Below are 14,962 nucleotides of genomic sequence, written 5' to 3' on the forward strand. Positions count from 1 at the left end.
CTTCGGCGCCACCGCCTCCATGCTTCAAATGGCTTTAACAATTGCAGATTCGTTCTATTGTCAAATTCTATGGTGCTATTTGAAAAATATCCAGCGATAATACCTGTAAATCGTAAAAATTCCTCAATGGAGCTGCCCAACTGTAAATAATGCTTAATATTTGTATATTGAGAAAAGCATTGGATATGTCATGGTATGAGGGTAGCACGTATATGGCAAGCCATGTGGGACAAACACTGCATAATATATCCGCGTATTAATTGGAATTTATACGGTTATTAATTGGAATATATACACGTATATATTATTAGCCAATCATATGGCTTAAATATATCCGCGTATTAATTCGAATATATACACGTATTAATTCGAATATATACACGTATTAATTCGAATATATACACGTATTAATTCGAATATATACACGTATTAATTCGAATATATACACGTATTAATTCGAATATATGACACGTATTAAATAAAATACATATGGGGATTAAATCCAATATATGCACGGATTAATTAGAATATACACGAAAAAACCATTTCCGCTCTTGCTGTGTACGGTACATGTACCAACGATACATGTTTTGGCGGGCTCGCGAGATCGCTTCAAAAAGCGAAACTTTATACATGTAGCCTACAACACATGTATATTTGAATTAATACGCGTATATATTCGAATTAATACGCGGATATATTATGCGGTGTTTGTCCCACATGGCTTGCCATACACGTACGGTAGGCTACATACTGATTAGGGAGAAGTACTGTTGACCCGTCTGGGAGGCGTACGCGTTCACTGGGTGACATTCAGTGTGTATAAAGAAGAAATATTATTTTTGTAATCTCCGAATCGGCTCATCAAAATCTCGGTGATAAACCTTGTGCATGAGGATCGTGGTCGCTGAAGCTAAATAGGAAGTGCAATTTAAGAAGTCCAGATGTTACTTAGACGTTTCCTAATTTCTCAATTCCTTTCTTTTCTTCTCCCTTTATTTGATGTTATGGTATTTCTGTATATATGTTGTTTACCATCAACAAATACCATCAAACATAATTTATTATCATATAATATAATATATTTATCTACACATTTACTATAAACATAATTTATTAAGACTAACAGAAAATAATTGCGTAAGAAATTATTTCATTAAAATAATTTGCATGAGCAACAGGTAGGCCTACTTTCATTACTGTCTGCATTTTGTAGCGACAAGAAGAAAACTTCACTTGCAAGCATCGGAAAGTTAACTATATATTTTCAGAGGGCGGCACGCGGTTTGGGGCGGCGAGTCGCCAATGCCTTTATTAAAGTTAACCATGCCGGACTCTCAACCGAGCACAGCCCTATTGCATCATGACTGTGACTGTGTGATCATCGCCAATGCTGTATTTGACCACACGAGTCCCTTAGGAAAGGAAAAATATATATATATGGGCTGATCATAGCCAATAAGTCCGAGAAGCGAAAGTCCAACCTGTACCGGCGTGACTGATCACGCGGTGTATGCTCCGGCTGATGTTTTAGCAGGCTGTTGCATTTTGTTTAGCCTGTTACTTTCCCGCCTAAATATATAATGACTCACATTAGAACCTTATTTTTTTCATGCCACGCTTTCAATTCATGATCACTGACATAGCAATAGGGATAACCCCCATTTTACTATACTTCCTGCAGCTTCTTGCAACGTATTGCGAAATTATATAGTAGTACTAGTTAGGATGGTTAATTGTCATATTATAAACATACAGTTTCATGCGCTAATTAGTTGTGTCGGCTGGAAACAAGAACGCAATAGGCCTTTATATGAATATTCATAACAAAGATACTGACCTCACCCAATACTATTGTTGTTATTGTTATCCCATTCCACTAAGGGTCATATCCCCTTCCCAAATCAGTCCGCGGGGGGGATTAAGAATTTTGCTTACACATTTGAAATCCCGTACACCTTTCTTCCAGCAAAACTTAAAGCAGCATTTTGCGTTTGGTCGCCGTTTTCTACTTTTTTGACATGTCCATCGATTTTTTTACATATATCAATCACAAAACAGCAAACTAAGATATTAGCCAAGTTTTTTTCCTGCCAACAACGTTAATTGGCGAGTAATTAAGGATATTTGCAGATAATGAGAAGAGTGTCCTCGACATTCCACTGTTAAAATTAATCGCAAAATACAGTTCCGCCAAACCCACTAGTTTGAATTCAACCAATCAGAGATGCATATTTAGTTATGAGCAGTTGCTAAAAATAGATTCAAGACTTTGCGTTGGTACAACCAGGGAGATGTATGGAACTTCCTGGTACAACTGCCATATAGACTGTACACAAGTAAAGCATGGTGTTGTATTACATAGGCCTATTGGTCAATGACGTTCGTAGTGTTTAAATATTCATGTTATGGGCGAGGTTTATTGGGTTCTAACGGTAAATATCTTGGAGAAAAACAAAGTTGAAAGTTGCAAATTTTTCGACTTTTATGCCACCATGTGAAGTAAGATTTAAATAGATAAGCTAGTTATGTATGTCGTTATGGCATAGTGGAGTCAGTGAGGTTGAGAAAAATCATAGAAAAGGACGCAAAAGGCTGCCAGGGGGAGGGTGGGGTGGTTGGGGGTGGGCTGGAGCATATGGTGCCTCATGAGCCACCATGGTGTGAATCTGGCATTTCCTTCAGGTACTACTAAAGACAATATGATACCAATTTAAGGGAATATACTCATTAGATTAAGATACTGATTTTGCATATGTTGAATCATGTATTGTATGGGGGAGAAGAATGGAGTATGAAAGACAGGCGACCTACATTATTAGTGAGATAGCACAGCATTTTTTTTTTTTTTGCAGAATTCATTAGTTGGGATGGGCAATTAATAAAATAGTGAAAAAAGGGTATTAATTGTAACAATTTCATATATTTCTCATAATCTCCAATCTTTTTTTTCCAACACAAATAGTCTATGTCAGAGTAATTAACTAGTTAGTAGTTTATGTCAGAGTAATGAACTAATTAGTAGTTTATGTCAGAATGAGGAATTCCTTTGTCTATCTCCTTCAAGTTCTTCCTGTCCCCTTCCTGTTCTTGGGGTTAATTATAGTGGGGGTATCATTTTTGCCCCGACTCCTATTGCTTGCATACACAATATTCAAGGGAAAGTTCACGAGCTGCAAAATTCGACACCTCCCAACCCCCCCCCCCCCCTCACTTCCCTCACTTCCCCTGCCTCCGCCCAAGTGACCCAAGAAAAGCGAACAACTTGATTCGGCATTCTCAACCCCAATCTCCTTATCCCCGAGACTGTAACCGTACATATACAGGCGCGTAGCCAGGGATTTGCCAAGGGAGGGGCGAGACTGTGGATTCGGCATGGCAAACTATCTAAGCGTATAGCGCCACCATAAATTGGCGCGAAGCGTATACAAGAAAATTTTGGCTGAAAATGCCTCCCAGATCGCTGGAAATGGCACTTTGAAGGCCTTGTAAGTTGCATCTTAGCATTTTCTCCTTTGAAAATACTAGCGATATCATAAAAACATTTAATTTTTTTTTAAATATGCTCAAGGGGGGGGGGCGGCTGCCCCCATCGCCCCCCTCCCCCCTTGGCTACGCGCCTGCGTACATATGATCATTAGCTATACGATGCGTTAGCTATAGCCTCATGCATTTCATGGAAACGTTTGTCAAACTGAATTACGCCTTTATATTATATCATATACTACTAATAACATAGTGGTTACCCGTTGAACAAATGCAATAATATTGCTCACTGATTCCCGGACTGACCTACACGCAGCACTACCAAAAAGTTTGACAAAACTCTTTGGCACAAATGAACCACGATTGTATGTATTGATACTTCTCAGTTACCTGCAATATATATAAAGTCCCTTTACTTTGTTTGACATCATTGTATTGTTGCAGATTGCGTGGGCTAGAGTCACTGATCTGTACACTAACAGATCAGTGGCTAGAGTGCGGTGTGTTTATACGTTTATGGCAAGCCATGTGGGACAAACACCGCATAATATATCCGCGTATTAATTCGAATATATACGCGTATTAATTGAAATATACATGTGTTGTATACATACGTATAGTTTCGCTTTTTGAAGCGATCTCACGAGCCCGCCAAAATATTTATCGTTGATATATGTACACAGCAAGGGCGGAAATGTGTTTTCGTGTGCATTCGAATTAATCCGTGCATATTTTGGATTTAATCCCCATATGTATTCTATTTAATACGTGTATATTTTCGAATTAATACGAGGATATATTCGAATTAATACGCGGATATATTTAAGCCATATGATTGGCTAATAATAAGTACGCGTATATATTCCAATTAATACGCGTATAAATTCCAATTAATACGCTGATATATATTATGCGGTGTTTGTCTCACATGGCTTGCCATATACGTTCGTTTAGATTGAACAAACATATACTTACCGTTGTAACGTCACTTTTCCAAGAATTAACTGTATACAGTATAAAGCGCAACACAGTATGTTGGCAAAGTGCCAATAGGGTCAAAGAAAGTTAATGCACCAATATGTCAGAACGTATACCCGGGTAATTGTACTTACGTTAAAACTAGGACAATTTATGATTGTACGATGGCTTCGAGGTGACCTTTCACCTATAAAATGTAATAGGCCTTGGCAGGAAAACTATCATTTTCAATATTTGTTACATCGACATGGCCTGATGGGAGTGGGTCATTGGGACGCACGTGTGTGTGTGTGGGGGGGGGGGGGTGTGCAAGAGGGTGCTACAGCCAGGCAGCTGGATGCAATACGGGGTCCCGGGAATATGTATCTTAGATCCTCCTGCAAGCAGAAACTCGCGAAGAAGCCTCATTGGCTTATCAAAGCCGCAAGCTGACCGAAGTCAGTCTCTTACATTCATATTTAACGTCCATGATTATGAATTGTTAATTGTTAACAACTCTGTAACTGGACGACATACATTAATCTGGGAGTGACTCGTACCGGGGACCTTACGATTGAATATGTGGAGATGACGCGAAAAAATATGGAATAAACATTTTTATAGGCCTATATTAAAAGTCTCAGTTCCCAAATATACTAGCCTGGCTACGTTAAAAGAAAAACGAAGAGTTCAAATAGGGGTCGCCGTCACCTAACCGCTCGGCGCCGACATCGCTCCTGGCGAATCTCTAGATAATCAAGGACATTGAAGTTATCGTTTCGATCTGCTATGGATCGACTTTATTTATCCTGTATAGCTTCGAATATTATCTGTTGTCCGATAAATGATCATTTGGACATCTTATTACATCTTACCATCACCGCCGAGCTCTCAAATGTAAGTTGGTTATAAGCGAGATGACAAACAGCATGTGGCATAATTAGCTTCTTACTATATCATAACATTTCTTATAACAATCTCACGTTTTTTAGAAGTTTTCAGGCTATTTTAATGACGCCTCAATTGAAAATTTCTCTCCATTACTTTGGGTATAGCCTATCATTACTATCGATGTATGGCAAAATAGTAAAGTCCATCAGAGAGATCTTACGTCGCTTCACAAACTGTATGGGTTTGATTATAGAGAATATGCATCGCGCGCATGTCTACATACGGTTCTGTTAGTACACAGAGCAACGCTAGAGCGCAATTTGAAACACTGTACAGTGAAGCTGTTCGACGATTGAGTTACGTGAAAGCTGATTAAGGCAATGTGCTATTATCATTCTGATATGAAGTTATCGCACATTCTTCACACACACGCGCGTATTATCACCAAACAATCTCCATAGTTACCTCAGCAGAGGTGTTGGATACTCGTATACAATTGTCAATGTCGTACTCTGCTCCAGCGTCTTGATCTACGAGTATAAATTATTTTATGAAAGGAAGTGCGAAAGAATTTTCGTAACGGTTTGCCACGCGCGTTCACGGGACTGCGCGTTCATTTTACATAAAATGACATGTCAATGTGCTATTATCTGATGTTATTCTGATATGAAGTTATCGCACATTCGGCAGACACGCGCGTATTATTACCAAACAATCTCCATAGTTACCTCAACAGAGGTGTTGGATACTCGTATACCATCATGCGTCTTGTTCTACGAGTATAAATCATTTTATGAAAGGAAGTGCGCGCGTGACTACCTTGCTTGGAAAAATAAAGTCGCAATTCAAGGACATTAATATTACAAATTTCGAGGAAGCAATAAACCTTGCGCAAGATCGTGATACGTGGCGGAGGTTAATCACTGAGCATGTCGGATAGACGAGACTCAACTTACTACTAAGTGCGCGCGTTCACGGGACTGCGCTTTCATTTTACCGTGCGCGTGAAACACTGTGATATATTCTAGTCAATGACGCACTATCTTGGCGCCTAATGTATGAGAGATATGTTTAGTGTAGATCAGTGGTTTACAGCCCTGAAGGCGCTAGGCTATACAAACTCCTTGACTACCCGACGCTATAATTTCGAAAAGCGCGTCATATTCAAAGTAGAACAGTTTGTTTTGCTAGCTATAGTTTATATTGAAACAGCAGTGCGAAGCGTACAAATGCTTGTAGGCACACTTCAATTTGTATACGAACTTTGAATTCCAGCCAAACGTTTCACACTTGATAAACATTCGTAGTACACTTCTCAGCAGAATGGAAGTATCTGGTGATATTCGTTATAAACTCGTTTTCATCTTTCTAATCGTTGTTCAGCATTTCCCCGTTTTTGCACTGGGCCAGGATGCCCACAGAATTGAGCTCGAGCATGATCAACAGCCATATCTGCAGAGAGAAGAAGCAATACAGATACCATATGTCGAACCTGCAAGTTCATTACAACACAACGCACTACCTCAAACGAGCGACTTGGTAAGAACAAATAGGGCAGATCCTTCTAGTCTAATCGTAGAAAACGAGGGTTCGAGGCAATCCCAACAGACAAGTGCATTTAGTGACCACCAGGTCAGTGAGGGATTTGAAGATGAACGACATAACGACGGACCAAGTATCACTGACCTCAGCCATGAAACGGGTTATGATGAAGGTGGGAGTTCGCTTGATCCGTCCGACGAAGTAAATTCTGACGATAGCGCCATTTCTGGTGAAGTAAGCATCCAAGAAAATCCACCATTGGGAAATGATGAAATGGATATCGATTACTTCGTGGACAAGAAGACAACCGGAGTGGCACCTGCCGGCGGAGATCGTCCACCAACTGTCCCCCGGGGTAATGATGCATTAAGCCACAGGTTACATCGAGGAGTTGGTAACCCGACATCGTTGACATCCAATAATGGACTACGCCCTGGTTCTCTTTCAAACGAGGAACAGTTAAGAGCGCCCGAGAATGGACAGGCAATGTACAATGGATATGCTGGACCTTCCATGTTGCACAGACCACCTCAGAAAAATCGACTTCCAATGAGCTCTCGTCAAGATCCTCGTCATAATTATGAAAATATCAAGAACGCACGGAGTGGAATTTATTCAGGAATGGAAGCCGATGGGACAAATTCAGTGTCAAACAGACAAGGACTTCCACATGAGGTATAGTTCTAAAGGGCCTATAGGCTACATAACTGTTATTGGCTAGGTTAGATTATCTAGTACGACATTCTAACTTGACGGACTATATATATACACACACAAACACCCGCCCACACACATGTATATATATATATATATATATATATATATATATATATATATATATATATATATATATATATATATATAATATAAATATATATATATAATTATATATATATATATATAATATAAATATATATATATATACATCTCTGGCCCAATCCGTATCCTCGCCAATAACCTAAAATCAGCCGTATTGGCATAACTGCAATCCTTCCAAAAACGAAACGCACGAAAACAAACTACAGCAAAAAAGCAAGCAAACTAGATACAAATTGTTTAATTTCGGATTTTTTCTTGTGCTTATGGGACATTTGCTTGTTCGATGTCAATATCAAACTTGCCTTTTACCCCCTTAGATACCGAGACATACAAATTCGGGATATTGGCCAAATGTGCCGACAGAACGTCGAACGTCGGGTTCCCTGTCACGTGGTCCGCCACTCGCGCCTGAACAGTCGGAAGATTACAATGCGTATGATAGGCCACTGGTTGATATTCGAGGATTGGAAGATATTCCACAAGATGCCGAAGGTACGTCAGCTCTACCATTTACATTACATTTTCCTGCGCATATAAGTGCATATACCTATATCCAATCAGGTGGCTTCATACCAAATGTCGCCATTTTTCATTGCATTTTATATTTAAGATATACAAGCGGATACCACATTTTATTTTCATTTTGATGACAATTGCATATGCTGTCACTTTGCATTGATCACTCTGAAAATTATCCTCCATTTTTAAAATGTGTCTTTATAATCTATATCTGTCTATATTAATCTCGCACACAAATAACCTGAAGCGATATACTGGGCGAGTTTTGAGGTCCCGCCCATAGTCCCACACCAATGCATCATTTCAATTATTATGGCAATAAAAATACAGAAAAAAACATCTAATCGCAAAACGTCAATACCATACAAATACAATTAGTTCTGATATTAAAGCTGTTGGCTGTCATTTGACTGATCTTTTGTTCATGTCTTTGATAGTGTCAATGGAAGGACATGGCTGGACAGCTTTAGATGTTCCAATGGACGAGCACAAAGTTCCATTCTCTCCACTGGACGATCGAGAAACCAGCCACAGCTTAAATAATGAGTACAATAAGTACTTCAGTGAATTGGATGGTTAGTTCTTGTTTATTGTATTTGTTAATATACATACATATATATATATATATATATATATATATATATATATATATATATCACTATGACCATCACGTAGCTAAAGGAAACGGTGTGGTAATGGGCTGATCAAGAAATCTGTCCAAATAGTGTAACATCATCATCGTCATCGTCATTGTCATCGTCATCGTCGTCGTCATCATCCGTCATTCGTCTTCGTCATCGTCATCGGCACCGTCACCATCACCGTCACCATCATCCATGACAATTTTAGCATTAGTAAAAAAATGATAATGCTTTTTGAAAACTTCCTTTTAGTACGCATGGCGATCGAGAGCCATGACGGGCCGGCATCATGTATACACCACCGCGCCAAATTGTTCGGTTTGCAGTCTTCACGTATCCCATATTTTCTTGGCCAACCGATATAATCCCGAGTTCCTAATACTGAGTCCGGCCCCGGGTTTGTAACACCCTGTCTGTCCCCTTCTCGTCTAGCCTACGCATACCGTCAATGGCGTACGGGAAGTCACCGAAAAGTGCGATGAGAGAATTCCGACCGGACTTGAGACAACTTCCTATCTGACATGTGTTAGTTCAATGCAAGGTCCAGTATAGCGGAATTTTTTACTCTGTTATCTCACGATTTAGCATTTTCACCCGATATGTACACGTTTTGTATCATGAGTGGATCGCATCCCGTCTGCTCAGAAAAACGAGGGAGCAGAAACCTTCTGATGCCCGCAACTTTAAGTGGTGGGGAGTTGGTGTGGGGGGGGGGGGGTTGGAGGGTAGCTGTCCCCTTAAAGGAAATGGCTTATGACTGTGAGGAACAATTATGTGTTTCCCAAAATAACTCCACTACCCGTATAATAATTCCACCCGGAGTTTTACCAGGGAGTTGTTCCATAACAACTTCCTGGTTATACTTTGTAACTGTTCTTTATATATATATATATATATATATATATATATATATATATATATATATATATATATATATAAATATATATATATATATATATATATATATATATATATATATATATATATATATATATAAATAAATATATATATATATATATATATATATATATATATAAATATATATATATATATATAAATATATATATATATATATTTATATATATATATATATATATATATATATATATATATATATATATATATATATATATATATATATATATAGCGGGAGGCCCGTGGTTCGAATCCCGGTGGAGGCTGAAAGTTTTTTCACTGTTCTTGATTTTCCAACTCATAACGATTTTCATTTTATATATATATATATATATATATATATATATATATATATATATATATATATATATATATATATATATATATATTTATATATATATTTACATATATGGCTAGACGCAGATTTATTCTTGATGTACCCGCGTTAAAAATATTCATCATGGTGGTCAAAGGTTTCTTACAAGTTATCGTTCCATAAAAAGCCAATAAACAAAAGTATTATTTCAAGCCAACGCCGTGACACACTTTCGCCAGGGAAGGTTACGTGAACTAAAATGCATGATTATTACATCCTTATAATTTATTATATAGTCGAGAAATATGTGTTTATATATAAATTTTTATTTATATATATATTTATATATTTACATATATGGCTAGACGCAGATTTATTCTTGATGTATACCCGCGTTAAAATGTTCATCATGGTTGTCAAAGGTTTCTTACAAGTTATCGTTCCATAAAAAGCCAATAAACAAAAGTATTATTTTACGCCAACGCCGTGACACACTTTCGCCAGAGAAGGTTACGTGAACTAAAATACATGATTATTATATCCTTATAATTTATTATATAGTCAAGAAATATGTGTTTATAACTCCTGGGTAAGATGTCATAAACAATCTAGCTATATGCCACCTGGGTAAGCAAAGACAAACAAAACCTGTTGGATGTACTGCATGCAGCTGTATAAGAATGCAAGTATAACATAAACATTATACGGTAACTCTATACACAAATTACTCAGCTCTGTAGGTTATCAGTCGATCTGATCAAATACAGAAGATGATATCCAGCAAAGACGTGGGAGAAAAAAAAAACTGGGTTAATGACGATAACTTTCCAAAGTATTTCTCAAAATATCTTCATCAATACTTAATACGAACGAACTTGTAAACTATACTGCTTTAGTGACAACTTGTCAAGTTTCGTGTGACTAGATTGAACCAAGAGCCACCATAGATGAACATGTCTCTGGTTCGAACATCGGCGTATACATGAATCTGGGAACGACTATGTCAATTAGGAGACGCGCGCACGAGAATAAAAAAAAAAATAAGAAAAAACGTACCAACTATGTAATCATGTTACGTGCTCGTAACATGGAATCATGTTACGTGCTCCCTTGAAGCATTAAATTGTTATAATACTTCTTGAATGTGATGATTTCATAGCTATACGTGAACAACGCAATTTTATCTAAGTGGTACATTTTTCTAACGTTAACCGCATTTCTCATTTCCAAAATGTTGCCATTTTTCCCCTCAAGCAATCGAACTGCAGCTGGAACTCACGCAGCTTTATCAGGACTGTACACAAATGTACATACACACTAGAAGCAGACGACAGGATTCGTTCCTTCTATAGCAACACTATGCGCCTCAGTTCCGTTTCTACACGTAAAATAGCGCGTACGATATGGTACGGGTGACAGCCGTACGCAGGAATCGATAAGACACTGACAGTATTCGAATAGTAGCCAGGGGTCCATACAGATCAAGCTTTCTATGAGTGGGGGGGGGGGGGAGTAAATATCGACAATGTTATCATCCAAACCGTCACATGACCCTCCATGGTTGGTAAGTTTTCATACTTTGGAGTGAGAGTTCCAGATCATATTAAATATCGATGGATTGGACAGACCGATATAGGCAGCGTCCTGTGTTCATTTTGAGCGAGCCTGGGGAGCTTCGTTGATTCTGTTGGTTCAGGATGCAAGGTTTATGTATCGACTTTTACAGAGGCGTCATGAATGTTAAAAGGCACAATATCATCAAAAATGGTTTAATGATGGTCATGTTTTTTGTTTTGTTAGCCTCGTTTAAGAACTTAATTTGTAACTGCCTTGTTGTTGTTGTTGTTGTCTGAAATAGTTTTGCTTTGTGTGATTATTACTCTCTCTTACATGTTTTTCATACAAATTTTCAATTTTCCGTTGTAACAGACTCAGTAACGTTCGAGATACCTGAATTACACAACAACTGTTGGCTTCAGGCGATGATGGCCACAACTTGGGGTTTCAGTCCAAGTTGTAACGAAGACGGTACTTACGGACCTAAACAATGTCACTTGAAAAGGTATGTTGCATAAAAATATAAAAAAAAATCATGCGAATTAAAAACGTAAATGCCACTGAATTTTAAATTGTTTTAATCTTGATTTCATTACTTGAGATGGAACTAATAAGTGCCACAATAGTTCGCAACTTTGTTATGGGAATTCGGAAGTGTATATCACTTCACGCAGAAGACAATAGAGATTAATTAAGGTAAATATGACTAACGAATTCAACCACCTATAGGGAGAGTGGTGTTGACCTTTTCCCCCTTCATATTATACCATTGTAACGTCGCCTTCGGTCCGTCAGGATATTTTGAGCAGGGGGTCTTCTCGAACTAATAACAATAATTATTGAATAACATTAATTGAATTGAATAACAATTGAATTGAATAACAATAATTATTGAACAGACAAACTAAGCTTTTAATGCTATAAGCAAACCATAACAGTCAAAATATACATCAAAAGAAACGAACGCGTACATAAAGGTTGGCATTGACTACGTCCTTACACACAACAAATGCTGCTAAATATGTTAAAGTTTACCCTAGGCTGCTATTAACCTTTAAAGTGAATTATAGCTTCGTTGGAGAGTGTGAGGCTTCCTTCTCAGTTGTTGATCTCAGTTTCTCACACTCCTTTTCAAAGAACAAGTTAAGAAAATGTTGTCTGTAACATGATCTAAAAATTAACCTTTCCAGAACAACATTAACTTCCTAACACCAGATGTACAGTCTCGTCGGCAACGCACAAATGTGCATGAAGCTGACTTGGACATTTTCTTAGCTTCCCTTGACTATATATTGACAGCTCATGTGTCTGTCGTCCTAACTTGTGACGGATCTTGTAATAAATATAGCATTGTGGAAGCCATCTTCAATTATGATCAGCCATAAAACTTAAAAGAAGAGCTGATTACCTATGTCAGCTTTCTGTCACTTCGTGACGAAAACTTTAAATTTGTCGAGTGAGCTATAATGATTCCTTAGTCCGCTCGTTACGTGGAGACAAGACTGTAGAGTAAAATATAAAAAAAGCGGGGAATTTAGACACGTTTAATGTCATCGCAAAACGGGATGGAGACCTATATGCATATCTGTTTCTTGGTTTATATGAGGGATGCTCGCTAGATCGAAGGCCCGCTAGAACGAAGGTCCGCTAGATCGAATAAATAGAGTCCGCTAGACTGAATGTCCGCTAGATCGAAGGTCCGCTAGACCGAAGGTCCGCTACATCGAAGGCCATGTTGTGCGCCTGTACACTTGGCACAGTCCGACTCAGAATTTACTGCTGCGTGACATGCAAAAAACACCATCAAACTAGCATGTTGCATTCTCGAGTTATGGCCGAAAAATGGATTTTGACGTAATGGGGGCGCACTCTGTTTTTATGCAGCAGTAACTTGCACCCCACATAGCCTTTCTAGCGGACCTTTCGGTCTAGCGGACCTTCGGTCTAGCGGACCCTCTATACTCGATCTAGATAGCGGACCTTCGATCTAGCGGACCCGCAGTCTAGCGGACCCTATTTATTCGATCTAGCGGACCTTCGACCTACGGAACTTCGGTCTAGCGGACCCCGACTCGTTTATATAATCTCTTAAAAATGGGATTGCTTCAATGAGGTGTCACTGTATAAGATGTTAACTTGGTCTTTACATGCATCATTAGACACATCATCTTGAAAAAGAAAACGGAGAATCTACAGTTCTACAGTTTTATTTTCCAGAGTAAAATATATATCTTTGTACAATGTACAAATGGTTTTTTTTTTTGAAATAGGGATAACATTATTTTCTCGAAAAGTCACCCTTTTGTTACCATTTTTTTCAGATGTTGGTGTGTGGATCGAAGTGGTAGAAAAGTGATGCAACATGGCGGTAAAACGGATCACGGCTTCTACTTCGGTCTGCGTGGCTTGACTTTGTACTGCTCTGAGAACTGAAACCTGAACGCTATGGACTTAACTTAGGGAGCGGAGATGATACGCAGACAATGTGAAACTATATATGTCAACGCATAGTCCCATAGGAGTAGGCGAAACTGCCGCAGGAAGTTACATTCCAGAGCATTTAAACATCTTTTTAAGCAATTTTTTTTTGGCTTGTGGGAATTATTTGATCCCTTCATAATTCACATCATTCCGAATCGGTATATCTTGGGCCGTGGGTATATACTTTAGACTGACGGGTTGCAAACTACGCAGCCTGGGCGCAATCTATATGAAATATCTTGTCATGTGGGTCACATCATGTCTTCCACGTGTTCGGGAAATGTAAACAGTTTTCATAGATTTGTCTATGGAGATCAGTAAAGTCCATTTCAACATCACGTCCACAGTCAAAAATATGTTTCATGTATTCTGAGCATGCATTCTGAGGGGTAGGGGGAAGGGGAGGGGTGTCTGATGGTTCGTGGTTGAGTCCTCAAGGAATATCAAAGGTCGTTGGAATAACCGCTAAGTTAGATCGGACGATGGTTTTAAGCATTACTATATACTAGTATAATGTAAATATATACTGTTGTACAAACAACATGATAAATTCCAAAGTCAAAAGTCAAAGTCAAATTTCAAGAAGTCAACATTGTTTTGATAATAAAATATGGGCAATGCCGCACGACATTTTTCTTTTAACTTGTGCTTTATATTGTATTTGTCTCGAACAAAGATATGAACTATGAAAATCTTTGCCCTAAAAGCATTGTTCCTAATAAGTTACTAATGCTGCAGCCTGCAGGAAATTTGGTTCATGTATGTGAATTTACTAAAAGCCTGAGAGATACACATTTACTGATAAACTGTTCAAGGCAAAGGGACAAAAAGAGTGATA

General features: G+C 38.3%; 1 protein-coding gene across 1 annotated transcript; it reads left to right on the forward strand.

The window, feature by feature from the left end:
* The first annotated feature begins 6,519 nt into the window (after nucleotides 1-6,519).
* LOC139983622 (uncharacterized) lies at nucleotides 6,520-14,754 on the forward strand. The gene is made up of 5 exons (XM_071997292.1): nucleotides 6,520-7,551; nucleotides 8,013-8,187; nucleotides 8,652-8,789; nucleotides 12,016-12,148; nucleotides 13,965-14,754. The coding sequence occupies exons 1-5, from the start codon at nucleotides 6,658-6,660 to the stop codon at nucleotides 14,074-14,076; spliced, it is 1,452 nt and encodes a 483-aa protein (XP_071853393.1). The 5' UTR covers nucleotides 6,520-6,657; the 3' UTR covers nucleotides 14,077-14,754.
* Nucleotides 14,755-14,962: the final 208 nt, after the last annotated feature.

Source organism: Apostichopus japonicus, chromosome 16, assembly GCF_037975245.1.
Source record: "Apostichopus japonicus isolate 1M-3 chromosome 16, ASM3797524v1, whole genome shotgun sequence".
In the NCBI taxonomy this organism is placed as follows: Eukaryota; Metazoa; Echinodermata; class Holothuroidea; order Aspidochirotida; family Stichopodidae; genus Apostichopus; species Apostichopus japonicus.